This window comes from Carettochelys insculpta, chromosome 4, assembly GCF_033958435.1.
Source record: "Carettochelys insculpta isolate YL-2023 chromosome 4, ASM3395843v1, whole genome shotgun sequence".
Taxonomy (NCBI): Eukaryota; Metazoa; Chordata; order Testudines; family Carettochelyidae; genus Carettochelys; species Carettochelys insculpta.
The window spans coordinates 10,452,824-10,480,600 of NC_134140.1; the positions used below are offsets into that span (position 1 = coordinate 10,452,824).

The 27,777-nt window shown below is 40.2% G+C and overlaps 1 protein-coding gene across 4 annotated transcripts in view; it reads left to right on the forward strand.

Moving 5' to 3' along the window:
* Positions 1-27,777, forward strand: part of CTNNA2 (catenin alpha 2) — an 814,165-nt gene that overhangs the window by 765,849 nt on the left and 20,539 nt on the right. For 3 of the 4 annotated variants that reach the window (XM_074992255.1, XM_074992256.1, XM_074992259.1), the window contains 2 exons: positions 1,480-1,614; positions 15,508-15,651. In XM_074992255.1, the coding sequence (XP_074848356.1) occupies positions 1,480-1,614; positions 15,508-15,651 (279 nt within the window). The remainder of the gene's footprint in view (positions 1-1,479; positions 1,615-15,507; positions 15,652-27,777) is intronic. The other variant, XM_074992258.1, reaches the window with a different exon arrangement.

The following is a 27,777-nucleotide window of genomic DNA, read 5'->3' on the forward strand; positions in this document are numbered from 1 at the left end:
AATAAATTGCCAAGGGAGGTTGTGGAATCTCCATCGCTGGAAATATTTAAGAACAGGTTAGATAGATGTCTATCAGGCGTGGTTTAGACAGTACTTGGTCTTGCCATTGGGGCAGGGGGCTGGACTCGATGGCCTCTCGAGGTCCCTTCCAGTCCTAGTGTTCTATGATTCTATATTGAAGATCCAGTTTCATCTTCGCAGAGGTTATTTGTGAACTCCATATCGTACAAAGAGTCTTGAATGCAGCTGTTGCTTTCCCTATCCTGGCTCTGATACCTTGTCTCTTCCTCCATCTGTGCCCATAATACTTACCAAGTAGGTGAACTGCTCCACATCTTCCAGTTCATCCTCTCCCAGTGTGATGGTGTTATTGTTGGACTGTCTGATTCTCACTCTTGATCTTCCTCTTTTTCATGCTCAGTCCAGTCATTGAGGCAGTTTTGTCTAGTGTTGTGACCTTTTCTTCCATGCTTTTATGTCAGTGTGAATGGAGGGCGACACTGTCAGCAAAACCAATGTCCTCTAGCTGTTTGAAAAGTACTCACTGAATGCCTCATTGATGGTCATCCCTTGTCCTGCTCAGAATCCAGTCCACTGTGATCAAGAAACAATAACGTAAGGCAGAATTTGCTGTGTAGCCAGGTCTTGTTTATTGGAGACATGATCTCAGGAAGGAGATGTATTAACTTGGCTTCATTTATGTATGGTAAAGAAGCCTGTGCTCAAGAGGCAAGTCTAGGAATATAAACTACCAATAGACTGTTGAGTATGCTATCGATAGTTGTTGGGATGGCACAGTTCTTAGTAAGAGCTTATTTCAATGGTTTATACATAAGTTGTACTTCAGCCCCATCTGGTTATATTGGTTATGAAAACTTTACAAATTCTACTTAGTTTGACCAAATACCATTTTATCTGTGTATTTTTGTCATGTGGAATATGTCAAAGTGGTATAGTACCTTAGACGGCCTTCCAGTCAGTGTGAGATGTATTTCTGAGACATGCCAGGAGTCCAGACTATTTCATTTCCTTTTTATTAAGGGCTGCGAGCCTGAAAGCATCTCCTATAATATGTAATGTATATTACTGTAAATAATTTCCTTCCAGCATAGACAGATTAATGTATTATTCATCAGTAGACTTCTACGTTTACTACAAACCAAATGATGTCCTAAAAGAAAAAAAAGGCTACAGAGATTAGTTTGTTTTCTTTAAATTCATCAGGTAGGTGACAAGAAAGAGATTATTTTTGTAAAGCACCCATGCTATCTTCATTTTTTAATTGTCGAGTCACAAGCTATCAAAGCCATAACGAATAGCATTCCGTGCTCATCAAATTCCTTTCTAAAGGGTTACGTGAAATGGGTGAATCTAATATGGTGTTAACATTGCCACTATTTCCTCTGATTGCCTTTGTATAATGAATGTATAAACTGAGCTACAGCTAATCAATGTTGCTTATTTTTTTCCCCATTGCAGTGTCCTGATTCAGCCTGCAAGCAAGATCTGTTAGCATATCTACAACGCATTGCCCTCTATTGCCACCAGCTGAATATCTGCAGTAAGGTGAAGGCAGAAGTCCAGAATCTTGGAGGAGAACTTATTGTCTCAGGGGTAAGCTAGTATTTGTATTGCACTGTTCACATATCCCATTGTTGCACTAACCAAGGAGTATTTTTGGTAACAAATGTAAAATCCAAAAAAAAGAAAAGTGATTCATAAGTAAGCTTCTTTAAATGTTATCTCCATCATTCCAGACTTTACAATAACTTGCACAGAGCAATTTGATTTTCCAATTACCCTTTTTGTTTATCCTAACCTTGTAAAATCTTCATTCCTCCAAAAGAAAGGTAAATTTCATAGTCTAGAAACTCATTGCCAAGCCGTGAATATTATAATTATTTGGAGCTTTTGTATATTTGCTCATTGTAAATCTATTTCCTTTGTTGGTATTAGTAATTTCCCTCCTGTGAGCAGAAGCCAGCACTGCTCTGTGTGAAGTGCATATTGTTTAGATGGTGATATCTAACAGGATTTCATTCACTCGGGTTCCAATGCATACTAGGTTTAGCAAAAAAAAAAAAAAAAAAAACCCTCTGGTAGACCAGCAAAATATATTTTACTTTCTGTGTGCTGTTTCCAAACACACTTGCCAGAACTAAAAATTACATATTCTAATTCCTTCCATTTGGTTGTTTCAGTAATTTTTTAATGAAAATGCAAATGTTTTATCCACAATCACCAGTCATTTGTTGTCCAAATTAGAAATGTGTAGAGACAGTCAGAACATAAGTTATGTTTTTGCTGCAATTTTAAAGATCTTTTCTCCCCTTCACATCACCTTGAGCCATCTGCATCTATGAGACCAGTTGCAAAACCTACTAACATTTGTTATTCTTCATGATTTTTTTCTTTATGCTGCTCACTGTAATTTGGGCCCAGTCACACTTTAGTCATTTTCCAAGTTGCATATAGATTGTGTGTATACTGGTGGATGGTATTTCTTCGTGATTATAACAGTGTATTCTATAATTCCTGAGTCCCCTGTGCTTACAAAATGACAGAGGTTTAAGAAAACTGAGTAAATTTAAAGAAGTTTGTTTGAAAATACCATTCTAAACACAATGGCAACCCCCTCTCTTTATTTAAACCCCAGTCAACACTAACTGAGAGCAAAACGTATGTCCTCTTGTTCAAATAAGTATGTAAACCAATCTTTTTTGCAAGGCACAGCGTGTGGCTTTATAACTTGGCTGGGCTCCTTGGAATGACTATTTTAAAAGCACGCATGCAGTCTTAGAAGGAGGCTGCTTCAATGTACTGCTCCTGGGCCTCTCCTGTGGACAGCCTCCACCTCTTGACAGATGTACAGTGTAATTTTAAGATCTTGATCTTCCCACAGCAATGAAAACCCCCTTTCATTTTCCTGGTGTTAAATGAGCAATCTTTCCTTACATCAGTGACAAGTGTACTCTATATATCAACAGCTTCAGGCCTCATCTTACCTGCTGCCATACAAGTCTGGCTTTTCATACCCATTCAGCATTCACATCCATCTATCTATAACAATTGCCCAAATGAGTTCTTCTATCAGCTTGACTTTTGTGCTTGTGTTCATTTCTTTTCCAGTTGTCTTTATTTACTGTATGCGGATGTTGGGCAGCCCGTTGTGAACCTCTGACATACAGTCTGTTATTGGAACATCATCATACTCTGTGAAATTTAAGTGGTTCAGCTGCTTAACTTCTTCATTTCCTTAGCTGGTACTGTTAGCATCTGCTGCTTCCCAGTCTTCATCACCATTGTCTTTTTTTTTTTTTTTAATTCACTTGCAGGACAAAGCAATTCTAACTTCAGCCGTTCACATGATTAGCTTTTGAGTTGACTCCAGAGACAGTGTTAATGACATTGACAGAAGCCTAAACTGGCTGTGTCTGTTTCTTCATTACAGCCTTAATGGAGGTGGTGCAGAAACGTTATTTTCTGTGCTTCCCTTTTTGAGCATCCTATCTTAGAGCTTGGTGAAACAAAATGAATCCACTGCGTTTCTGGTAGCACATAACGTGTTTTACATCTGCAGGTGGTGTGTGTACTGTATGCTCTTTTGCCGGCCTCAGGACTATCCAGAGATCAGGTGTCCAAATCCACATCTACATCTGTATCTTGCTTATCCACTTGCCGCTTCTGCTTCCATCTTGTTCTCCATTCTCTTGGATAGCCAGCTGCAAATAAATAGTACTTTATTTGCATAAAAAAGAACAACAGTTATTTGGCAATTTGCATACAGTACAATGATCTTGAAAGTGCAGTGGAATTCCAGAGTTCATGACCTCCAAACCATTCACTATCAGGAAACCGATGGGCATACATTGTAAGAAATTCATGTTTGTAATGTAACAGTCCCTCTGACTCTTGGCATTTACAGTTTTTGAAGGAGATGGACCTATAATCTAGATCTGTATTTACAAGGGGTCATTCTAGATTTCAGTATTTTGTGCCTCCCAAAGTTCCAATTTTAGAACCACTAATTCTGCTTGACCTTCTACTTTACTGGAAATGTTAATCCATGTTTCCAAGTGCACTGAGTACATATAAAATTAATAGAACCTAGGAGAAACATATCATCTGTTCCCTTGACCTTATTTTTTTTATTCTAGCAAGGAAAAATTTTTATGATTCTTACATGCTGTGGTTAATCCTTTTTTGGTAACAGGGCTATTTTTTGTGTTCTCTGTAAGTTACTTGTAACATAGTCACTGACTCCTCCTCTGGCTTTCAGGTGCTGGACTTCTCCACCCCCAACTCCAACTCTTCCCCCATGACCGACCCCTGCCCTGTCTCCTCTCCGCCCCTGCTCTCTCCCTACCCCACACCCATTCCACTCCTTCTCCAAGACTCGCCTCTGCTCCACTCCATCTTCCTTCCAGAAGCAGGACTCATTCCCACTCCTCCACCAAATCAGCTATTTGCAGTGGTCCCCAAGCACTGGAAGGGAGGGGAGGAGTTGGTGAATGGGCCAGCATCAAGCAAGATTTGAAGGGAGGGAGGGAGGGAAGCAGAGGGGGAGCTTGGCGGCCAGTGGATGTTGAGCACCTGCTCATTTTAACCCATAAGTGCGCCAACTCTTGAGCTTCCCCAAAGTTGACACCTGACTCATAGTGATATACATTTTACATTCAAACCTAAGCACACACCCAGTCTATCCCTACAGTAGTATGATATTTACCTCATGTATGGAGGTTTTCTTGGCATCAACTAACCTATGGATAGCCTGAAAAGTATATCAAAAAGCAACGAATATGAAGTTGTCAGAATCCTGAAAGGGAAATTACTTTGCAAAGAGGAAAGATCCCTTTGAATCATTTCCTCCTTTCTGTCAGCCCTTTCTCCCTTTACTTCCTTTCCATCTTGGTCTTGAGCTTTCTATCTCAAAATGTACTCTCATGCACCAGCTCTTCCACTGATGTACAGCTGTGTAGCTCCACGTTTCAGTGGTGCTGTACTAGCTGGTGATGTGAGCTGCTAGGTTTGTGTGTAGATAGTGAGTCTCCAGGCCATGGCTTGCAGATGAGTACTGAAACACAGTGTACAAAAATGTATTTGAGAGTTCTTCTGTAGTTAAGAGCCTTATTAACCTGGAGGGAGCGAAGCATAGAAAGGCAAGGGAGATATAAAGGGAAGGATATAAGAGAATAAGGAGAAAAAGGACTAGAGGCTGAAATGCTCCCAAAGGCTTTTTAAATAGCTGCTAAAAACACTGAGAGATGTCCTGGCCTCAGTAGTTATGTCTACACATTAATTAAACCTCATGGCTGGTCCATGACATCTGACTCAGGCTTACAGGGATCAGGCTAAAAGGCTGCTTAATTGCAGTGTGAACATTTGAGCTTGGACTGGAGCATTGGTGTTGACATCCTGTTCTGGGGGAGGGGACAAAAATTCCCATTGACATTGGTGTGTTTGAGATTTCATCTCCTGCTTTCTTTCAACTTGCAGCCTGTGTAGGTTTGTACGTTAGTCTTTTTTGCCTTTGAATATTTACAATAATAATAATAATAATAATAATAATAATAATAATAATTTTTGATTATTTTAGGTCATTTCCTATTAATCAGTCGTTACAATATCCTAGAATGATAAACACCCCAAATTCAGAGTTCTTTTCCTAAGTCTTCAGCCAGGGAGTTTATTCAATGCAAAGTTCAGCTATTGCCTGATAAGCTGGACCAGTAAGGTAGGCTAACTTCTATGAGGTGCTTTTACGTATTTCTGCAGTTGAAATAAATGTCTGTTATAGAGACTTCTCCTCACAGAAAAGCATTAGCACATTGTTCTTGTTGTTAGAAATGGGTGTGATTTAGGACGTTTGGATCCAGACCAAAATCCAAGCTTCCCAAAAGTTTTGGTCCTTCTTTTCTCAGTGTTCCAGTTGGGCTCCATATCAAAATACATCAGTGTGTCAAATCTGGCCTCTGGGTTATGTTATTGCTATCATACAAACAGTCAGTAGTGTTGTTCTCTCATCGTTTGAAACTGATATATTCACAGCAAAAAGCCTACTGTACATTTTGACCTGGAGCTTGCATTTCTTTTTATTTCATGTTTGCGTCAGGAGCTTGATGTCCATCGTCTTGTTCCCTACAGTAATTTAATCCTTCCTTTACCTGGGTAAAAATTTAGCATTATTTGAAAGGAAGAGAGCCTGCTGCATGAGAGATCAGGCAAAATGCCAGAACTGTCTCCTCCTTTTCATTCGAAAGCATCAGAAATCTTAGCAAGTATCCCTATTTCCAGCCACTAGCTGAGTAAGTTTTACTGTTGAATTAGACATTAAACAGAAGAATAATGCATGAGGTAAACTCATGAAAACAGGCTGGTAAACCACAATTTATTTAGACCTCTGTGGGCTAGGCTGCTTAGATGTCTGGAAGATATCTGAGCTAAGACACATAGTTTGATAAACAGTATGTTTTGTAAAGAATGTCTTCCCATCTGCTTTTTAAAATACAAGACTAATCTTTTTTCCTAATCACAATTCATAGCTTTGGATTAAAAAAATATTTTCTCTTTATGAGTAATTGCATTTTATTTAAATCATGGTGAATATAATAGAAGGAATTATGGCCATCAAACAATTTAAAAAATCACGAGATTGACAAAAATACTTGCAATTAATCACATTTATAATCCCACTGTTCAACAATAGTAAAGTATCAGTTTAAATTAACTATACATATCCATGGATGTTTGTCTACCTTTTCAAGTACAGTTAAAGCTTTGTTATCTGGCATGTTGGGGAAATGGGGGTGGGGGTCTGGTTTAGTTCTGGTGAACTAAGTGTTCGGTGCTGGGAGGGAGCTCTGAGGTGAGGCAGGGGACTGAGGTGAGGGAGGAGCTCCAGGCTCCAGGAGAGAGCCAGAAATAAGGGGATCAGGGTGTAGGAGAGGGCTAAACACTAGGACTGAGGGGTTTGATGTGCAGGAGGAGGGTGAAAGGTTTGGATTGAACAGGGAGTTAGGGTAAGAGAGTGCTCAGTGATTATGATTTAGTGCACAGTGCAGGCTGTAGGAGGGAGTTGGGTGTAGGTGTTAGACAGGGGCCTGGGATAGAGAAGGTGTTTGGGGGTCCTTGATCCAGGCATTGGTCACCTTTGATGGCTCCCCAGAAACAGTGAGGTGTTCCTGCTGCTCCTAGATGGACATGCAGGTAGGCAGCTCTGCACACTGCCTCTGTGCACAAGTGCTGCTCCAAAGCTCCCGTGGCTGTAGACTGGACTTTCAGTGCAGATCAGAGATGAGGGTTTATAGGGCTTTCTGGTTTGTACAGGGATTAATAACACAGTGTTTATTATGTATTGATTTCAATGACAACACATAATACAAAGCATAGAGTGCTCACTTTATATTAATTTTATTACACATATTTTCGTTGCCAAAGTATGAAGGAGCCTACGAATGTTTAACATATCTGACATGTAAATACCTTCCTATGGTGGCTACAATAGGGTTAAGCAAAGACTTGTTCTCACTTTCAGGTGACATTGCAAATTATAAGTAGACAGCATTTTCACCCATAAATGTAAACAAATGTGTTTGTCTTTGCAATTGGCTGAACCAGAAGTAGGACTGAGTGGCGGGGGTACAGGAGCAATTTGTCTAGTGGGGCTGCTCAAAGCCATTGACCCAAACTGTTACACTGTATATGCTGGAAACCACTTCAAGCTAGGGGTTAGAGCACTATCCCCTTCTTCTAGCACCTCTGCTGAGTGGACTTGTAGGCACTAAAGCTTCACATGGTTTTGTTTTCAAGTCTCATTACGTGTACAAAAACATGTTTACATTTGTAAGTTGTACTTCTATGACAGGGATTAGACAATAGTACTTCTATGAGACAAGCTGAAAAATACTGTTCCTTTTGTTTATCTTTTGTAGTGCAAATATTTGTAATAAAAATAATAACATACAGTGAGCACCCTACAATTTGTATTTTGTGTTTTATTTTAATATATTGGCAAGTTTAGAAAAACATTCAAAATATTTATATTACGTCAATTGGTATTTCATTATTTTTAACAGTGGGATTAAAACTGCAATTAATCACAACTATTTTTAATCTACTTAATTTGTTTTGGGTTAATGGCTTGCATTAACTGTGATTAATTGACAGCTATAGAAGAAGCCTATGTTTATTATTGGAGTTACGGGAATATGAAAGGGTTGTTTACCCTCTAACATAACTAGGGAAATACCAAATTCACAGCTATGGAAAAAACATCATTGATTGTTATATTTGATCCCCAATGTGATATCGGGTTCCTTGTGTGCTTTTACCCTTTCATACACAGATTTAATGGGGAGAGACCAGCAGCCCCAACCCCCAAAGGGATTTTCAGGAGGTGACAAGGTTATTGTAGAAATAGGGGGAGGAAGTCTGTGGAAGGAAGGCTGCATTTTCTTCAGAGATGGGTGGCCAGAGACCTGTGGCTGTTAGCCAGGTCCACAGCTCTGAAGGCAGCACCCCACCAGCAGCAGAGCATATGTAAGTATGCTACACGGCTGTCGTCAGAGCTTGACAGCTAGAGAGCAGCAACTGCTGGCTGGGGATATTACTCAGTAGATAGCAATGCAGGAGTGAGGATGGCAATAAATAACATGACATCTTGACTTCTGCAGCGCTGCTGGTGGTCACCCAGCCTTTAAAGCTGGGCTGCTGACCAGAAGCCACTTCTCTCCAATTGCCCAGCTCTAAAGACAATGCAGTTGCATGCAGCAGTCCAGAAGTAAGGATAGTAACACTGCACCTCCTCTTCCAAAAACCTTGATATGCCCCTTCCTCCTCCTTCTTCCCCCCACCAGAAATACCTTCCTTTTTAGGTCAAGACCCATACAATTAGAGCGCCATTAAATATCAGATATGAATATCTGAGATTATTAAATCTATGATTTTTAAAATACCAAGACTGTGCAATTAACTAATATGGACAGTAAATGTGGTAGGTCTCTACACTTGTTACGAGATCCAGAGGTCACCACATGAAATTCATATACAACAGGTTTGAAACCAGCAAAATGAAACACTTTTTCACACAGTGCACAGTCAGCCTGGGAAACTTGTTGCCAGGGGATTTTGTGAAGGTTTTGACATGACAGTACTGTTAATCCCATGGATATTATCACCTAATGGATCCTATAAAACATGCAGAAAAGGTGCTAGGTTTGTAACAAACACAGCCATACCATAAATTGTATGCAGTTATACAAATGTACTCATTCATTTACTGAACTCGTACGTCCCATATATGTATACATTTAGTCAAGCAGTCAAATATTTCTACAACGCAGACATATCACTCCTAGAAAGTAGGGTTTCTTTGTCCCCTCTAAGATGTACAAAAGCAAAACAAAACAAAACAAAAAACTAGTAACTTCATTTATTATAGGATGATAGATGTATTAAAATTTACAATTGAGTGTTTTTCAAAGAAAAAAAGTCTGATGTTAAACAAAAACCTCCTGAGGTATATAGTTTATTAGAAAAATAGTTTAGAAATTGGAAGTTGATGCATGTACAGGTTGAACCTCTCTAATCCAGAATTCTCTCATCAGGCAGCATCCATGTTCCAGCATCATTTTAGTTAGCCGGATGATCACTTATCATGGGTGTGGCCAAGTTTCCTGTGGTCCCATATTTTTTTTTTTTACACTCACCAGTCTTGGCTCTCAGTGGTCTGTACTTTATTTAGCTGTAATAAATGTCTTATAAGAGCTCAGTAAGCAGTGGAAGTGTTGGTAATATGTTAGACATATTACCATGGTCTGACAAATTTTATCATCTGGCACCGTTCAGATCCTTGGGGTGCCAGACAAGAGAGGTTCAACCTGTATGTTGTGGATTTTAAGGAAATACTAATACTAAGGACCAGATGGCATTCACCCAAGGGTTCTGAAAGAACTCAAATGTGAAATTGCGGAGTTATTAACAGTGGTTTGTAACCTATCCTTTAAATCCACTTTGGTACCAAATGACTGGAAGACGGCCAATATAACACCAATATTTAAAAAAGGCTCTAGAGGAGATCCTGGCAATTATAGACCGATAAGTTTAACATCAGTACCAGGTAAATTAGTAGAAACACTAGTAAAGAGTAAAATTGCAAGGCACATAGAAGAGCACGAATTGTTGGGCAAAAGTCAGCATGGTTTCTGCAGAGGGAAGTCGTGTCTGTCTAATCTATTAGAATTCTTTGAAGGGGTTAATAAACATGCGGACAAGGGGCACCCAGTGGACATAATATACCTAGATTTCCAGAAAGCCTTTGACACGGTCCCACACCAAAGGCTTTTATGTAAATTAGGTGGTCATGGGATAGGAGGAAAGGTCCTTTCATGGATCGGGAATTGGTTAAAAGACAGAAAACAAAGGGTTGGAATAAATGGTAAATTTTCACAATGGAGGGGGGTAACTAGTGGTGTTCCCCAGGGCTCAGTCCTGGGACCGATCCTGTTCAACTTGTTCATCAATGATCTAGAAAATGAGGTAAGCAGTGAGGTGGCAAAGTTTGCAGATGACACCAAGTTGTTCAGGACAGTCAAAAGCAAAAGGGATTGTGAAGAACTACAAAAAGATCTCAGCAAACTGAGTGATTGGGCAGCAAAATGGCAAATTAAATTTAATGTGGGTAAGTGTAAGGTAATGCATGTTGGAAAAAATAACCCAAATTACACGTACTACATGATGGGGTCAAATTTAGCTACGACAGATCAGGAAAGGGATCTTGGAGTTATAGTGGATAGTTCTCTGAAGACATCCACGCAGTGTGCAGCGGCAGTTAGTAAGGCAAATAGGATGTTAGGAATTATTAAAAAAGGGATCGATAATAAGACAAAAGATATCATACTTCCCCTATATAAAACTATGGTACGCCCACATCTCGAGTACTGCGTGCAGATGTGGTCTCCTCACCTCCAAAAAGATATATTGGCATTAGAAAAGGTTCAGAAAAGGGCGACTAAGATGATTAGGGGCTTGGAAAGGGTCCCATATGAGGAGAGGCTAGAGAGACTGGGACTTTTCAGTTTGGAAAAAAGGCGATTGAGGGGCGATATGATAGAGGTATATAAAATCATGAATGGTGTGGAGAAAGTGAATATAGAAAAATTATTTACCTTTTCCCATAATACAAGAACTAGGGGACACCAAATGAAATTGATGGGTAGTAGGTTCAAAACTAATAAAAGGAAATTTTTCTTCACACAGCGCACAGTCAACCTGTGGAACTCCTTGCCCGAGGAGGCTGTGAAGGCCAGGGCTCTATTAGGGTTTAAAAAAGAGCTTGATAAATTTTTGCAGGTCAGGTCCATAAATGGCTATTAGCCAGGGATAAAGTATGGTGCCCTAGCCTTCATAACAAGGGCAGGAGATGGATGGCAGGAGATAAATCACTTGTCTTCTGTTCTCCTTCTCTGGGGCACCTGGCATTGGCCACCGTCGGCAGATGGGATGCTGGGCTTGATGGACCTTTGGTCTGACCCAGTATGGCCATTCTTATGTTCTTATGTTCTTATGTTCTTAATCTATATGTTTCAGTACATATTGTTCTCTTAGAAATATAGGATATCTCACAGTCAAAACACTTCTCTTCATGAAATAATGAGAATTAGATCAGATTGTTTCCTGTGCTAGGGTATGATAAGCATGGAGGAGAAGAGAACGTCAGGTGGCCACTTACAGCTTCCTAATCCTCAAACCACCTCAGCCCTGCAATGAACTAGAGGAACCTAGGCACTGCTGTGGTGTAGAACAGCTGGCTGTAATGTCCAACAACCATACAGTTGAGAACTTCTGTAAAGATGTGCCCCATCAGGTTCCCTTCTCTGAGAAGGAGTGATAGGTTTAGGATCTGTCTCCACCAGTGCTACACCTGTTGAGATTTCTCCTGTTGCAGCCAGATTATGTCTCAGTCTCAGAGGTTAGGGTTGAGTGGCCTCCCCATTACTTTAAACCTGACCATTTTTAGGTGAACCAATTAACTAAATATTAATGGGAAAATAGCAAATGTGACCTGGGATACCCACAGAATGAACATAATAACAGAAAGAGATTTTTGGATAAATTCAGAATTCACACCCACACCCACCCACCCACATATACAGAATTTAGAATATATATGTTTAGATATATACAGAATTTAATATATAATATTCAATTAAACTCCAGTTCTACCAGGTGTTGCACTTGGATCTGGATAATGATGAATTTTAATCCCACTTCCAAATCCTGCTTCTAATGACTATTAAAGCAATTATGATTTCAGACTAGCCTCCTCAGTCTCCTTCCCTTTAACTACAGTTCTTGACAACTTTCGTTGCAGATGAATAATAGACACACACACAAAACGACATACCCTTAAGGAAAATCTTCACACAATTTTCCCAACTAATCGCAAATACTGAATGAAAATACTTTCAACAGCATATAAAACACTCAATAATATTCACAAGGGAAACAATGCCATCACACAAACTGTAGCAATAACTTTAGGAACTGAAAAAAAAAAGCAAATCAGACTCTACATTAGGAAAGTTCAGAGTCTCTTATGTATCATACTTCTTAAGTCATTTCTTTCAGTCATCAAATGCAATCTGTCTCCTTTATTCATGAACTTCTCAGGAGAAAGAAAAACATATGTCTATCCTCCACAGCACACCATTAGTCATGAATTACAAGGAAGTTCTCTGTATGGGAGGTCAATATTTATTGATTTAAGACCAATGGGACCAATCCTACTCAAATACCCTAAAATTGTACCTAAAACTGTGCATTTTTGGACATTTTCAACAGTAACTGTTGAACATGCAAATTTATTCATCAAAACAGCCTCTGAGCTGGTTAAGTCATAGTTGCCTAATCTTACAGAAGTTAAAAGTGAGGCAGTGAATTCAAATGTGATTTGCCTTTCGCTCTTCAAAATACAAATTAGATCGTGAGGATACCCTGTGAAAGATATGTTGACCACATCCAGCCATGAGCTAACAGACCACACTAATAATTTGCTTACATACCAATAACTAAATTTAACTTGTAACCTGCCAGTTCTCAAAACTTCTAAGGATTTGCATGTTCTATCCAGTGTCATATGGAATATAATCTGTTTGGCCATTGGTTGGATTCAATATGTGATAAATGACATGGATTTCATTATCCATCCACTAGCATAATGTTCATCCACTAAAACAGCAAAACAGAATCTTTTCACGGATGTGTAGGTAAGGTCTAGGTCTTGATGGCTAATGATCCTTCTCAGCCTGGTACTTTGACATCCCTGGAGTGTGATTCTTTATTCCATGTTGTGTTTCTTACTGTATATCAGTTTTTACCCGCTTTAGCTGAAACACTAGCACACTGATGGACTCAATAGTTTTTTCAGCCTTCCATAATTTTGAGGAAAAGCATTCAGACTTTACATGGGTGGCACCCACCAATGCCTAGATAGAGCCAATGCATGTATTAACTGTTGGCAAATTCTTATTAAACATTCGCTCTTGTTTTATCTGATGGATCAATTTAAAATCAAATTTGAGAAATCTGTTTCCTGGCTGCCAGGCATTTAGGTTAAATCATAAGTTGAACTAAGTTTGTAGCCTTGTTAAGCTACAGAGCTGCAACCACCTTCTTTGGAAAATGATTTGACAGCCTATAAATCTTCATCTAGCTCCACTTTATGTTAAACTTTGCATATGTTCATCCATTTGCTCATGGTTTTGGGTCTGTGGACCCCCTGGATTGGATCAATTTCTCTCTCTTATGAAATATATTGCCCTGTGAGTGTTTGTAGTTCATGGGAGTAGCTCCTCCTTAGTTCACTATTTAACCAACTTTTATGTGTATCCTCCAGAGTGAATCCCTCTAAGCCCCTAATTACTGTTGTACTCATCTTTGAATTTTCTCTTCTTTATCAACCCAAGACATCCTGATATTGGGTGGCCCAAAGCAGTGCACCAGTTTTGGCCAGCCCTATGCAAACCAGTAATGCCCTCTCACATTTTCTAATACTCTATGGCCAAATCTAATGTAACACTATCATGGGATCTGATAGCCTCATTTTTAACCATAGCTTAATAGTGGAGAACTTATTTGGCCATCACCATCCCACCATCAGAAGATTCTCTGCTCTGGCATTTTCATTTGAGGATAATTTTCATCTAAATGCAAATTTTAGCTCTTCAAAAAATCCAACCTTACTATTCCAACTGGTAATAAAGTCTCCACTAATTGAGTAAGGTTCACCAAAATGTGGAAAGCCTTCAGCAGCATGTCATAAGATTCAGATGAGCATAGCTCAGTCCAGTCCTATTACAAGGCAGAAAATTTATTTTCTTCTTCTTTTTAAATACTGACATAACTTAAAGACATTGTCAAATGACCAGGTATCAATTAGAAATCCTTAATTAAATTATAAACCTAAATTTACAGCACCTGTCGTCAGTTTGAATCATTCAGATGCAGCCTAGTTTTGCATTGGGTTCCTGAACTAATATTGAGCAAGCTCCTGCGTAAGATACATAGAACAAGCTAGACTGGAGGAACTGTTCAAGGTTGTAAAGTTGTTCTCTCTCTGTCTCGCTCTCCCTCTAATTTGTACTTTGAATTTAAAAAAAAATACAAATATATAGGCATGCTGCTTAAAAACTACAAATATACTGGGATGTTATTGCATTTCCAAATAGATTGAAAGCTGGTCAGGGAGAGAAGAAATATCCTTGACCTCTGTTATTAGATGAAGTGATTGGCAGTAGGCATTGCTCAAACAGTCCTCCTTTTGCTGTAGCAGAAGAGGAGAGAAACCAAAGCCAACACAAGCAGAGCAGAGGATGAACATTTTGCTGATGCTTAATGGAACTTTAAAGTGTGCTTTTTAAATAAATGTTTGCCCAGATTTTTTTACCATTCCCTTCACTTGCTCCTTTAGCACAGCCAGTCAAGGTGAGAGAATGACTCTTTCTGACTGCAATATTGGGACTTCCATAAGTGCCCAGCCCTCTAAACCAATTTCTCTAAGATAGTTGGCTAAAACTTTCCTCTGACTTGTGCATGGATGAAAGTCAACCTTAGTATACATTGGTGTAATTCATATGGAAGTCGGCAGAATTCCAGTTGCTTTTGTCACCTTTATCTGTGCGTTCCCAATGTTTAAAAGATTTTTTTAAAAATACACAGAAATGTTACTTTGCCATCCCTCTGCTGATCACATTTAGCAGCCTTTGCTGTTTCAATCCTATAGCAACATAGCTAGCACTTCACTGTTAGCAAGTAACTTTTCTTATGTGTGCTAAGGGAACAAGTGAAAGGAATCACACAGTGGGGTTACTCACCATGGAAGAGTCCCTGTTTCCTTTACCAAGCATAGCTCCTTCAGCACACATTTCTCCTCTTCTCCCCTCTGCACTAGGGCACAATATTTCTCTTGCTCTCTCTCACTCTCTCTTTTCTATATCTCTCGGAAATCAGACTGGAGTTCAGAGCACTTTCACTACCTTTTATGAGGTAGAGTGTGATGTCATAGATGGGGGCAGGGCTAGTCAACTTTCTACCCACGTACCCACCTGTGCTGAGGGAGCTACGCTTGGAAACGGAAGCAGTGATTCCTCCACGGTGAGTAACCTTGCTTGTAACTTATACTTCTATGTAAAGCTCCAGCTTTTTTGTGGGGAGAGGGAAAGATTTTAAGAGGGGATTTTGTGTGTTGGTTTAGTTTTTTTGGGGAGGGGCTAATGGGCAGAGCTCACACAAAATCAGTTGCATGTCACTTTTCTAAATTTTAAAATATATTTTTCCTGAATTTCCCCTTCATCTAAACTGTTGTATAGACTTTTCCTGAGTTGTAAAACAAATAGGTAGTCTCCTACAGAGATGGGTGGAGGGATCCCTTTGAATCAAGATAAGAGCCCAGGTCTGGTCCCTTTGAAATCAATAGATCTACTTCATTGGTGAAACATCAGGCCCCTACTTTATAAAGTGTTTTGGCATTAAAGGTGCTTTATGGAAAATTTTGTAATTCTGCATTTATTAATATTAATTATGTCAATGTGTCTGATTTTTAGGATAAATGGAATGCTCCTTTTCTCTAGATCTTGAAATACTTAGTTTTGGATTCATTCTAAATGTGTGTAATCCTACATGCTGATAGCGGACCATTTTTAATAACTTCTTCTCCATAGACATTTTAAAAGAAGGAAACAAACATATTAAGCAAGCAATGTAAACCCAAAACACATGCCTAATATTTAGACACAAACTAGATATGATTTTTGAAAATGGAAGTCAAAGCTTCAGAATGATGTGAATTAAATGTGTAACTGAATGAACTCTAATGGTGCACCCTGGATTTTGTAGGTTTGTTTCACGGCCCTTATATTATTTAAATTTCGCTATTGTATTTAATAGCACTTAAAGGTTGCTGTTCTTTTCTTGGGTCCTGGTATTTGTTTGTGTGTGTGTGTGTGTGTGTGTGTGTGTCCCCATCCGTTATATCCTTCAGCATTTTCAAAAGACAAGATGGTCTGCAAAAATCTTATACTCTTGTTCTGCCTCTTGGCTACCTATTAAATCTGTCAAGATGTCAGAGCTCTTTCAGTAAAAGTCAAAACAAAGGTCATGTGAGGATTTTGGCTTCAAGAGATGGCAGGGATTTTGCTGTTCTTGTTCATTAAAAGCTTCTTCCAAACTCTGTGTGGTCTTTATCATATCATCGTGAACAGTACTAAAAGGCAGTAATACATACACTATAAATCAAAAGACGAAGAGAGTGTAATCATAGCCCTTCTGAGTGCGAGTGTTCTTTAGCCTGATGGATGAGATGCTTTTTTTTTTCAGATGATTGACTAGCTTTGAGGAATTGGGCACAAGATGCACAACTTTCCGTCTCTAGGTCACTGGCATATTCTAGGCATCCAGAGGGAACAGTGCATTGCCACTTGAAAGCCATGGAGGGTTGGTTCCTCAAATTTATCCTCCAAGATAAATGGGAGGGGGCAGGAAGGTCCTACCATAGGATAAGGGTTGGATGAAGGATAGTAAAAGGGTGAACATCCAAAGTGACAGACCCCTAAGTGACAACAAATCAGGCAGACACCTATGAGTATTCATGATAACATGGTTCTATCAGTGCTAGGACAGGACCCCGCAGCGTAAAAGTGAAAGGCTTAATGGCCTATTATTAATCTACAGGCTATCCATTCCCCTGTTCAATTATTTTATTACCAAATACGCTAAGGACAACAAAAGAAATTGGAAGTACAAAGTATTTATATTCTACATAGCATAGATGAAAGGTTTATTCTGTCATTAGCCAAATTTGTTTTACTTTCTGATATTTGTGCATGAAAGGTAAACACTTAAAGTTAAAAAAAAAAAGAAACAGCTTGCAGCCCAGTTTTTCCACTGATCACATTTAGTGTGTAATATGGGCACTGCGACTGCAGCCAGCTAAGCAATTTGTTCCAAATGTATGCTCTTCAAACTAGTTAATCCTTCCCAACCTCTTCTATGAATTGATATTTACTCCACAGCACTATTTATTAAAAAGACTATTAAGGCACTTTTCAAGTTTGTCTTGGATCAACTTTGCATATGTTCTGCCTAGAAGTGTAAGAGCAACAGACCTAATTGGATTTATCTGTACATGTATGTACAAGCTGATAAACACATGGAAATCCCACATGACATCCTCCTGCACATACTGCTTAATTCTGAGTAGCAACTTAATTATATGGTTTCAGTGGCATGGCATGCATTATCAGTGTGATTAAAGGGCATCCTTATAATTCCCAAATCCTCAACACTTGCCAGTCTGAACTCTCTCAGAAGTTGAACTCCAGGCTTCTTGACTGGAAGTGGCTGTTATCTCCTCCTTTTTCCTTTTATGATACTGGGAGTGAGGGAAGAGTTTTGAAATTAGGAAATGTTCCATGTATTCATAAACTGTCAGCTGGATGGAGTATCATCATTCCATTCTTATTTGCAAGGTCTTTGGTCTGGTGTAACTCTACTGACATCAAATGCCTTACTCCCAATTTGTCCTTGTTTCACTGAAATGAGAGACAAGCTCACAGCATTCAGGTGACCTTAATGTTCATTTAAATCACAGTTCTTTTAAACCTTCTCCTCTCATTACTTGAAATGCTGGTAAAATGTTAAGACATGGCTAGCCAAATGCCAGTGGTCAGAGGAACCAGGAATGAGAGACTATGACCACCTTATCACCCTACAGCTGTGTCTACATGTGCACGCTACTTCGAAGTAGCGGCACTAACTTCGAAATAGCGCCCGTCGCGGCTACACACGTCGGGTGCTATTTCGAAGTTAACTTCGACGTTAGGCGGCGAGACGTCGAAGTCGCTAACCTCATGAGGGGATCGGAATAGCGCCCTACTTCGACGTTCAACGTCGAAGTAGGGACCGTGTAGACGATCCGCGTCCCGCAACGTCGAAATTGCCGGGTCCTCCATGGCGGCCGTCAGCTGGGGAGTTGAGAGATGCTCTCTCTCCAGCCCCTGCGGGGCTCTATGGTCACCGTGGGCAGCAGCCCTTAGCCCAGGGCTTCTGGCTGCTTCTGCGGCAGCTGGGGATCCATGCTGCAGGCACAGGGTCTGCAACCAGTTGTCAGCTCTGTGTATCTTGTGTTTAGTGCAACTGTGTCTGGGAGGGGCCCTTTAAGGTAGCGGCTTGCTGTTGAGTCCGCCCTGTGACCCTATCTGCAGCTGTGCCTGGCACCCTTATTTCGATGTGTGCTACTGTGGCGTGTAGACGTACCCTCGCAGCGCCTATTTCGATGTGGTGCCGTGCAACGTTGAAGTTGAACATCGACGTTGCCAGCCCTGGAGGACGTGTAGACGTTATTCATCGAAATAAGCTATTTCGATGTTGGCTTCACGTGTAGACGTAGCCTACGTGTTTTATCTGTGGGAGAGTCCCCTCTCAAAGGCATTAACTGTTTCTATTCAGTCATCGACCGGTTTCACCATAATAATTAATAATGCTACTTTGCCTTTTCTCAGTATATCTCATCTGAGTATGTCAAAAGGAATTTGCAAACAATTTACCTAACAAAATCCATGACAGAAGCAAGTATCATTATCATTTACAAATGGAATTTCAGGAGTCACAGAAAAGGTAAACAGCTTGACCAGTTCCATGATAGAAAGTCATGGACAGAAAAAAATCTGTGGAGCCATGACTCCCAGTTGTGCTTTAAACTATTAGGTCCTCCTTCTAGGCTCAGATTATTTTTGCAACACCTGTCGTTTCTCTCCATGGCCTCACTGGTTCCCAATCTCTACTCTCAATGCCAAAGAAAGATCAAAACAAAGGGAACTAAATGAGTAGGAGTTACAGAGAGGCCTGCCTGCAATAAGGGGATACAGCACTTGCACTGCATGAAGCATCCAGGATGACCACAAGTCCTGAAGATTGTATGATTTATTCTGAATGCAGCTTCGGAGTTATAAAGATTTTATCTTTTACTGTCATTGCCAATGCTATTTAGTTGGCCATCTCTATACATGGAGAAGAGGTCCAAACAGGAGCACTGGTGAAAGACAGAGACTCTACAGAGCAAGGCCTCTAACAGGAAAACCAAATAATCTGGACAAAATAAGGCAGAGAGATTAAGGAGAACAATTCAAACATATCCATGGATGTTATTTTGTTATAATTCTTGGTATGTGTAACTGGAACTGAGTTACATATGGAGGAATTAATTTTTGGATGATGTGACAGACCCAGACCAGTTGGCTCCAGGAGCTTGGCCGAAGGGAAATATACTGGCCCCATTGGGTGAATAGTTTCCTGGTTCCCTGAATGACTAGGGCAAGGGCTGCTGCAGCACAATTAGGCAGGGACCTGGAGCTAGTTAAGAGTGTGCCTGCAGAAGGGAGAAACCAGACTAATCAAAGCACCTGCAGCCCATCAAGAACCTGCTGGCTAGGTGAAAATGCTTCCCTCCAAAGAGGTCGGGGAAGCAAAGGACTGGGAGTGAGGAGATATGCTGGAGGGAAGCAAGATGGATGAGGTCAGGTACCAGAGAGAAGGTACTGACAGGGGAGATAGGAACTAAGATAAGGTTTTATCCCATGTCCTTTGGTTGGCCTGTGATGAAGGTGGGCTAAGTAGGCTATGCCCCTCACCTCTAATAAAGGGCAAGAAGCTGTACTGGGGAACCACAGCGAGCCTCTGAGGCAACCACTAACCACCCAGAAGTGCAGGACCCCTGAGGCAAAGGTGGGGCTTTGCCACAATGCCTAAATTGGCTTAATTTTTGAGAGCAACTAAGCACCTGAAGTGTTCACTGACCAAATTGGGAGTTGTAGGGGAGCTCAGTAGTTCTCAAAAAGTAGGACTTCAGATTAAGCACCCAAACATAGATTCACCCAAATGTACAAGCATTTTAAAATACTTTTGATCTGAGTGAATTGGCCAAAGACATAGAAGAAGCCCATATAAGACCCAGAATTAGGACACTGCAGTCCCTTCTTCTCAATTTTATGCCTAGTCAGTGGACCACATTTTGTTTAATGGGTTATTCCTTTTTGAGGCCAGGCATTGAAAGAGATTCTGAAAGGAGAAAGTAGTTCAAACGCAGGTAGCTTAGAAGGCTGCCATTGACATGATCGCATGCAGCTCTGCCCCCATACCCAAGAAAATGTCCTGGGTTGAGAGAAGCTGTTCTCGGTAGTGATGGATGGCAGAGCAAGGAGCAATGGTTGCAGGTTACAGTAGCAGAGGTCTAGTCTGGATATTAGGAAAAAACTATTTCACTGGAAAGGTGATAAAGCACTGGAATGAGTTACCTAGAAAAGTGGTGGAATCTCCATCCCTAGAGGTTTTTAAATCCTAGCTTGACAAAGTCATGGCTGGGGTGATTTAAGTTGATTCTGCTTTGGCAGGGGACTGAACTTAATGACCTCCTGAGGTCTTCTCCAGCCCTAGTATTCTATGACTCTATGATCCTCCACAAAATAGAGGGACATATGGCCATAGGTTTCACACATACCAAATGCTAGCTCTAGGCATCTCTGCAAAAGACTATTAATAACCCACAGTCTGTAGAGTAGACCAGGGTTGTCCTCACAAAGGTTGTGTGCAGTATTACCTGTAAACTGAGCACTTGGTCCACTGTCCAAGGAGATTCAGGTGTTGCCCAGCTGATTAGCAGAGTAGCCACAGCTGCACACAGTTGACAGCATATGTTTCTACTGATGGTTCACATCCACACATCCCTTGATGTGCATAAAATTTATTTTGCCCATAGATGGAACACATTAGAGGTAACACTTGTTGTGTGACCACAGATGGAGATACAGCTGCAATGGAGGGCTGGAGGAAGCTGCAGGGGGGGGCGGTACTCCATGAGATTGATGGTTTTGGTAAGCTCCTCTGAGGAAAACCATGTATGCTAGCACAATGGTCCTGAAACCCTTCTTTTGCTAATCTAAGCAAAGGCAATCTCAGATATTTGAATTTAGTTAGGAAGTGATTTGCCTTGGAATGTGAAATATCATCTTAGATAAAGACAGGAAGATAACACACACAGAGGTTCTGACAGTCTTACAAATGGAAAAGGAGTTGGACAGTCACACGTTTTAGCAAGATAGATTGAAATGCCACATTGTCTTGCTTGATCACACTGAAAAAAAATCATGAGGAACAGCTGTGGCTAACATTCTCTTATGAAAAGAAGTGTAGTGGTTTATGTGCTTTATTGATGCTACTGTCTGAAAGTCCATTGTGTTTTATATCTGATAATTACTCTGCTTGGTGTTGATTGTGCAATAACCAATCAACAAAACTCTATTCCAAGTCTCTCCTGGTAAGAGAGTAAAGAAAAACATGCACTGTCTCTCTAGTCACTCTACCTCTTCTCTGGATAAATAAGAAGGGATTGGCCGCCAGGGCTGGCAATCTAACACCTTTATAGCAGCATTAAATTCACTTGGAAAATTTGAAATATAAAATACCCTCTAGATATATTTGGAACATCTTTAAACAGTCTCATAAAAGGCATGCAATGCAAAACTCAAAACTGGAGGACACAATTCAATACTATTGACCAGCTACTGTACATTGGCCTCTTATAGATGTGATAGAAAATAAATATGAAAGCCTTTATAGGTTGAACGTCTCTAAGCTGGAACTCTCTCATCCAACAGACTCCATAATCCATCATGATTTTAGTTAGCCAGATGACCACTTGCCATGGGTGTGGACAAGTTTCCTGTGGTCCTATAAAGTTTGCTTACAGCCATCAGTCCTGGCTCTCAGTATTCTGTGCTGTTATTTAGCTGTAATTTACCTCTAAATACCTTCAAAGAGCCCAGTAAGCAGTGAAGTGTTAGTAATATGCTAGAAAGTATTGACTCCTGTGGTCTGACAAATTCTCTCATCCAGCACTGGTCAAGGCCCTGAGGGTGCCAGATGAGAGAGGTTCAACCTGTACTTTCTTTCGTTCATCTGATATAAATGGATGCAGATGCAGAGAGAATCACTGAAGAGAGCTGGTCCTGAGTTTTACATATGGTTGCAAGTTCAAGAGGTGCCCAGGATCAAAGATGGACTGATTTGTTTGTATCCATCTTGCTTGTGAATCCCAGCATAAAATGTTTTATGAAGTTCTGGCTGTATGTATGGCACTCACACTTTCTAATGTCTTGTTGAACCATTGGCTTCTCAAGAGACTTCTTATTCCAGTAGTTTCAGTATCCATAACTATGTAGGTGGCTGGATTTAAAGACCTCTTGAGGTCTCTCCAAGCCCTAGGATTCAATCATTCTATGATCTTCTGTGGTGGGATGAGATATTGTGCCTTCCCCAAAGTATTGTTTACCTCAGTCAGACAGGGAGATATAATCTGATTTTTTTTTGATGGGACCAGACCTCATCCCCTCTTCTACCCTGTGATTAGATCTTTTTTTAAAATAGATGTGGTAGGGACAGTGTCTGTTATCCATCCACAGACACTGTCAGATCCAGCTGAGATGGAAGAATAGTTTGGAGGATTTTATTGTTGTAAAATTTGATTTTACATGAAGTCTGATATATCTGCCAAGAGAGATGAAGTGTTCTGCAATATGTAAATAGTACGGACTCATTACATTTAAAGACATGGCTTTGTAGTTTTCTGATGTGTGATTTACTTGTTTGCTGCATTTTTAAAGCAGATGTCGAGCACAAAGTTTTTCTAATATGGCTACAGTAGGATAAAGAAACAATGCTTCTGAAATAGATCCCTCATCCATATGTACAGTTCACTGCCTCCAACGCAACTTTTGCTGTTTTTTTCCCATTGATTTTAGACAACTGAACTAGTACAAGACTCTATTCCTGCCGCTTCCTGTAGAATTTATGACAAATGCATGGAAGAAAGTACAGTTTTTTAACATTCAGTTCCTATCAGGATGGAAAGAAGCCAATATTAATGATACTTACACACAAATAGCTGGACAACATTAAAAACTCAGTTTCTTCCATTTGGCTTGCATTCCATATTTTCATCTCTAGTGTCAAAATTTATGCTCTCATCATGCCTCATTCAAAGGATAAATGCTGACAATTTGGAACATCAGCCATTGCCATAAGAATGGTATTTTAATAAAGCAATGTCCAGAATTTGAGGTGGAATGGAATTGCTGCTAATAGATTCCTGCTAAAGCACATAAATCTGTTCTTTTGCACAACAGTAACATGTATTTCTTAATCTACATTATGGAAAATGTGCAAAAGGGACCAATCCGGCACTGTCATGGGCATGGTCTAAGCCGAAGTAATCAAGTCAAGGTGCTGTAAGGTGCCCTAACTCCATTGAAATCAGCTACAATGAGCTACTTCAGTGGAGGCTATGGCCCAATATATTGTTCGGTGCCAGAGTATATGGGCCAGACTCCAACATAAGGACATATTTACACTAAACATTTTACTCATACAGTAATATCACCATGTTGCCTCTTTTCTAAAACTGGTATAGCAATACCACTATTCTGTACTAGGAGAAAATGGTTTATGAATCAACCAACAAAGATGGAATACATGTAATGTTTTCTTGAGAGGCATAATGAGAAGCCAGCAAATTTAGAAGGTATAGAATTAAAGTCTAAGCAACAGTTTCAGTGCCTCAGTTCAGTACTGCACTATGACAGAACCATGAAGCAGATGTTAGGAGCTGTGACGAAGACTTGATAAAAATGGAGGAAGTTGACAGGCGTTCTTTTCAATGAGAATATCACAAGTAAGCTAAAGCGAAAAGTGTGTAAGACCATGATTCAGCTAACCCTGACATACGGATCAGAAAGGCTGTGTCTACACTACCTCCCTACTTCGAAGGGAGGATGGTAAGTAGAGTGTGGGAGTTCATTAATGAAGTGCTGCAGTGCATATGCAGCACTTAATTAAGCAAATTCTCCCCCCCGCAGCAACTTCGAAGTAAAACTTGGTAGCGCTGGCTCATGTCTAGCCGTGGCTAACCCACCAGTACTTCAAAGTGCTTGGGCAACTTTGAAGTCACTTTACTCCTCAAAATTTGGTACTAAGGGCTGGAGAGGGGATGCAGTACAATCCGGGTGAAGCTGCCCCATCTACCTGAGGTGCCAACCTTCCAGGGGCATGAAACTTTCCCCTCACCTCTGCAAACACACACCTTGTCCAGGAGCCTGGCAGTTCTATTGAGCCTCCTGGTTTCATGGCGTTCTACTCACCCAAGCAGTGCCTTTCCTGCCGACACTGTTATCTTCAGTAGTGTAGCATCCCACTTATTGCTCATGGCAGTGAAAAGATTCAACAGTGGGGAAAGTCTCTCTCTCTATATATGGAGATACACATCTCACAGAGCTGGAAGGGACCTTGGGAGGTCATCAAATCCGATCCCCTGCCCTCTTTGCAGGTCCAAGCACCATCCTCCCCCACTTTTCTTCCCCTCATTTGCCCCAGATCCCTAAATGGTCCCCTCTAGGATTGGGCTCACAACTATGGGTTTAGTAGTTTAATGCTCAAACCACTGATCTGTCCTTCCCATCAAGCAATAAAGAGGCAACTGGGAAAGGTTCCCTCTGGCAGAGAAAAGGCCCCGTGAGCAAGGAGGTGCCTGAGCCTTTCCCTGCTGCAGTGAAAGACTCCAACAGCAAGGGAATGCCTTTGAAATTGAGGAAACAGTGTGAACAGGCACTGGCAGTTCCTTGATGCTGAGCTTTTCCCCACTGCCTTATCCCTGCTAGGGCCTTTAACTAATGCCTGTAGCTACATGCTGCACTGTGAAGGCAGCCTGCTTCTGATTGGGGAGCGTAGCTAAACATGTTGCGGCAGGTGGTATGCAGTGCAGAAGAAGCGAAACAGGGAAACATCACTAGTGACAAACTGCCTTCCCACTGCAAACCCCATCTTAATTTTACACTTTAAAATAGCTTCAGGCTTTCTAGCCCCCACCCATTTGACCATTAAAGTTTAAATCCATCGCTACTGGATTATGATTTTCAGCAGGATTCACGTTTGATTATTTTAAAAAAGATTTCACTGGGATGTAAACTAGAGACTTGATTTTTCAGTCAGGTGATTTTTTTGTCTCTGGGTAGGTCCAGAGAGTAAAAAATATGTGAAAGGGTTATTTTTAGGATGGATGTGTACATATCTGTGAACTTTTGGGCTCATTCACATGACAATCTCTAACTGTCAGGAGTAGAGTGTCAACCAGTTTGATTTGAAATTTATGTAATTAAAATTATGTTTAACCCTATTATAGTTAAAATAATGTGTTTCTTCTTCAAGGACCATCTCTTCATTTAGCTAAACAGTATGATTTAAAATATAACTACATTAGTTGAATTTTCTTTTGTTATTATATTCATCTTGATATATTATAGTTTTCATAAGTTAAATACTTTCTTGTTCTAAACAGAGGTTTTCATACAAAGAAACTAAAATAGGAAATTTTTTTTCTTTTTTGGCAATTAATAGTAGTGAAAGTGATTTATTCAGCAATATAAATACGTATGCCTGGTCTTGCTCTCATGTATGTTTGTTCCTTTGTACCATTTTTTTATAGAATGCTTCTTATGTTTTAGGATGGAAGTGATAACCAACCAAGTACAACATAATTCTGTTCTGAAAATGGCAATGATTCCTGTTATGGGGAGCTAAGAGAAATAGTATTAAACAACCACGTTAGGGATGCAGAATGTGTTCAATATAACTAAGTCTGCTTGGGAGTCCCTATGGTTTACCTACCTATAATTGAAAAAATGCAAATGACAACAAGTAATCAGTGGATTGGCAAGTTATGAAACACAACTACCTAACTAAATGAGTTAAAAATTCAGCATGTCAAGAGGAGCAAGTCAATTATAATCCAATGGGAAAATAGCAAGCAAAGAGGGAATATACTCCATTTTCTCTGTCTAACCATGAAAGCTTTTTAACATCATTGCCGTGGCCACATCCCCGTTTGAGTAATAGAATGTTGCTTACTTACAATGCATTATCATGACATTTCAGATGATTAGGGATTTTTTTCTATTCTTCTGGTCCTGGTCCCAGATTGACCAAAGCATTTTATTTCACTGACTTGATTAGAATTCCTCATCTGCTTAAATGAGCTTGTGAATCGGGGCCTTCAACTGTTGTGCAGTGTTACTGGTATCCAACCCAAAGATGGCTGCATTTGAGTGCTGAGCGCAGTGATTCCTATACTGGTTGCCATTAATACACACATGTAAAGCCATAAAGTGTTTAGGAATGGAAATCATTCCCAAAATATCAGATGACATTACTATAATTGTGATTAATAATATATATACATTTATCAGAAGAGTAGCCACGTTAGTCTATATCTGCAAAAACAACAAGAAGTTCTGTGGTACTTTATAGACTAACAGATTTTTTGGAGCATTATTTTTATATATACATTTCTTTATCTGGGACTAGATATTGGCCTGGTGTATGCTAGACTTCAGGTTGACGTAAGCTGCCTTACCTCAACCTAACTTTTAAGCATCTACGCTAAAAATTTATCTCCCTCTGACCTAACTCACCCACCATATTAACTTAATAACTCCTGTTCTGCAAGAGCTGTAGCATTTAAGTTGTATTTAGGTTGCAGAGTCACTGTAGATATTGTGCCATTTACATTGTCTGTTGCATCCTTTCAGAAACCATCCCCAAATGTTCCACACTAGCAGTCAAAACAGTACAGTGGTCCTTGTAAGGACATATACCATTTACACAAGGAGCACAGTGTGGACATGAAAAGAACAGTTCAGTTACTTTGGTAGCTTTGTGTTTAAGTAACATAGGCCCACTTAATTTTGTAGTGTAGACTTACGCTTTGCCTTAGAACACAGCTCTGAGGAAGGGCTATTGCAGAAGGGCTATTGCAGTCTTCACGGACAGAGACAGCTCCCACACTATGGTGCTAGACAATGCAGTATGGGAATGTGGAGGGCAGCTTTCAGGGGGGAAGGAATGAGTTAAGAGCTACTTAGAAAAAATAGATGTACACAAATCCATGGGTCTGGATTTAATGCACCCAAGGGAACTGAGGGAATTGGTAGACATCATTGCTGAGCCTTTGGCCATTATCTTTGAAGACTCTTGGAGATTGGGAGAGATTCCAGATGACTGGAAAAAGGCAAATGTAATGTCCATCTTTAAAAAGGAAAGGACAATCCAGGCAACTGTAGGTGAGTCAGCCTTACCTCACTGCCTGGGAAAATAATGGAAGGGATCCTCAAGGAATCCATT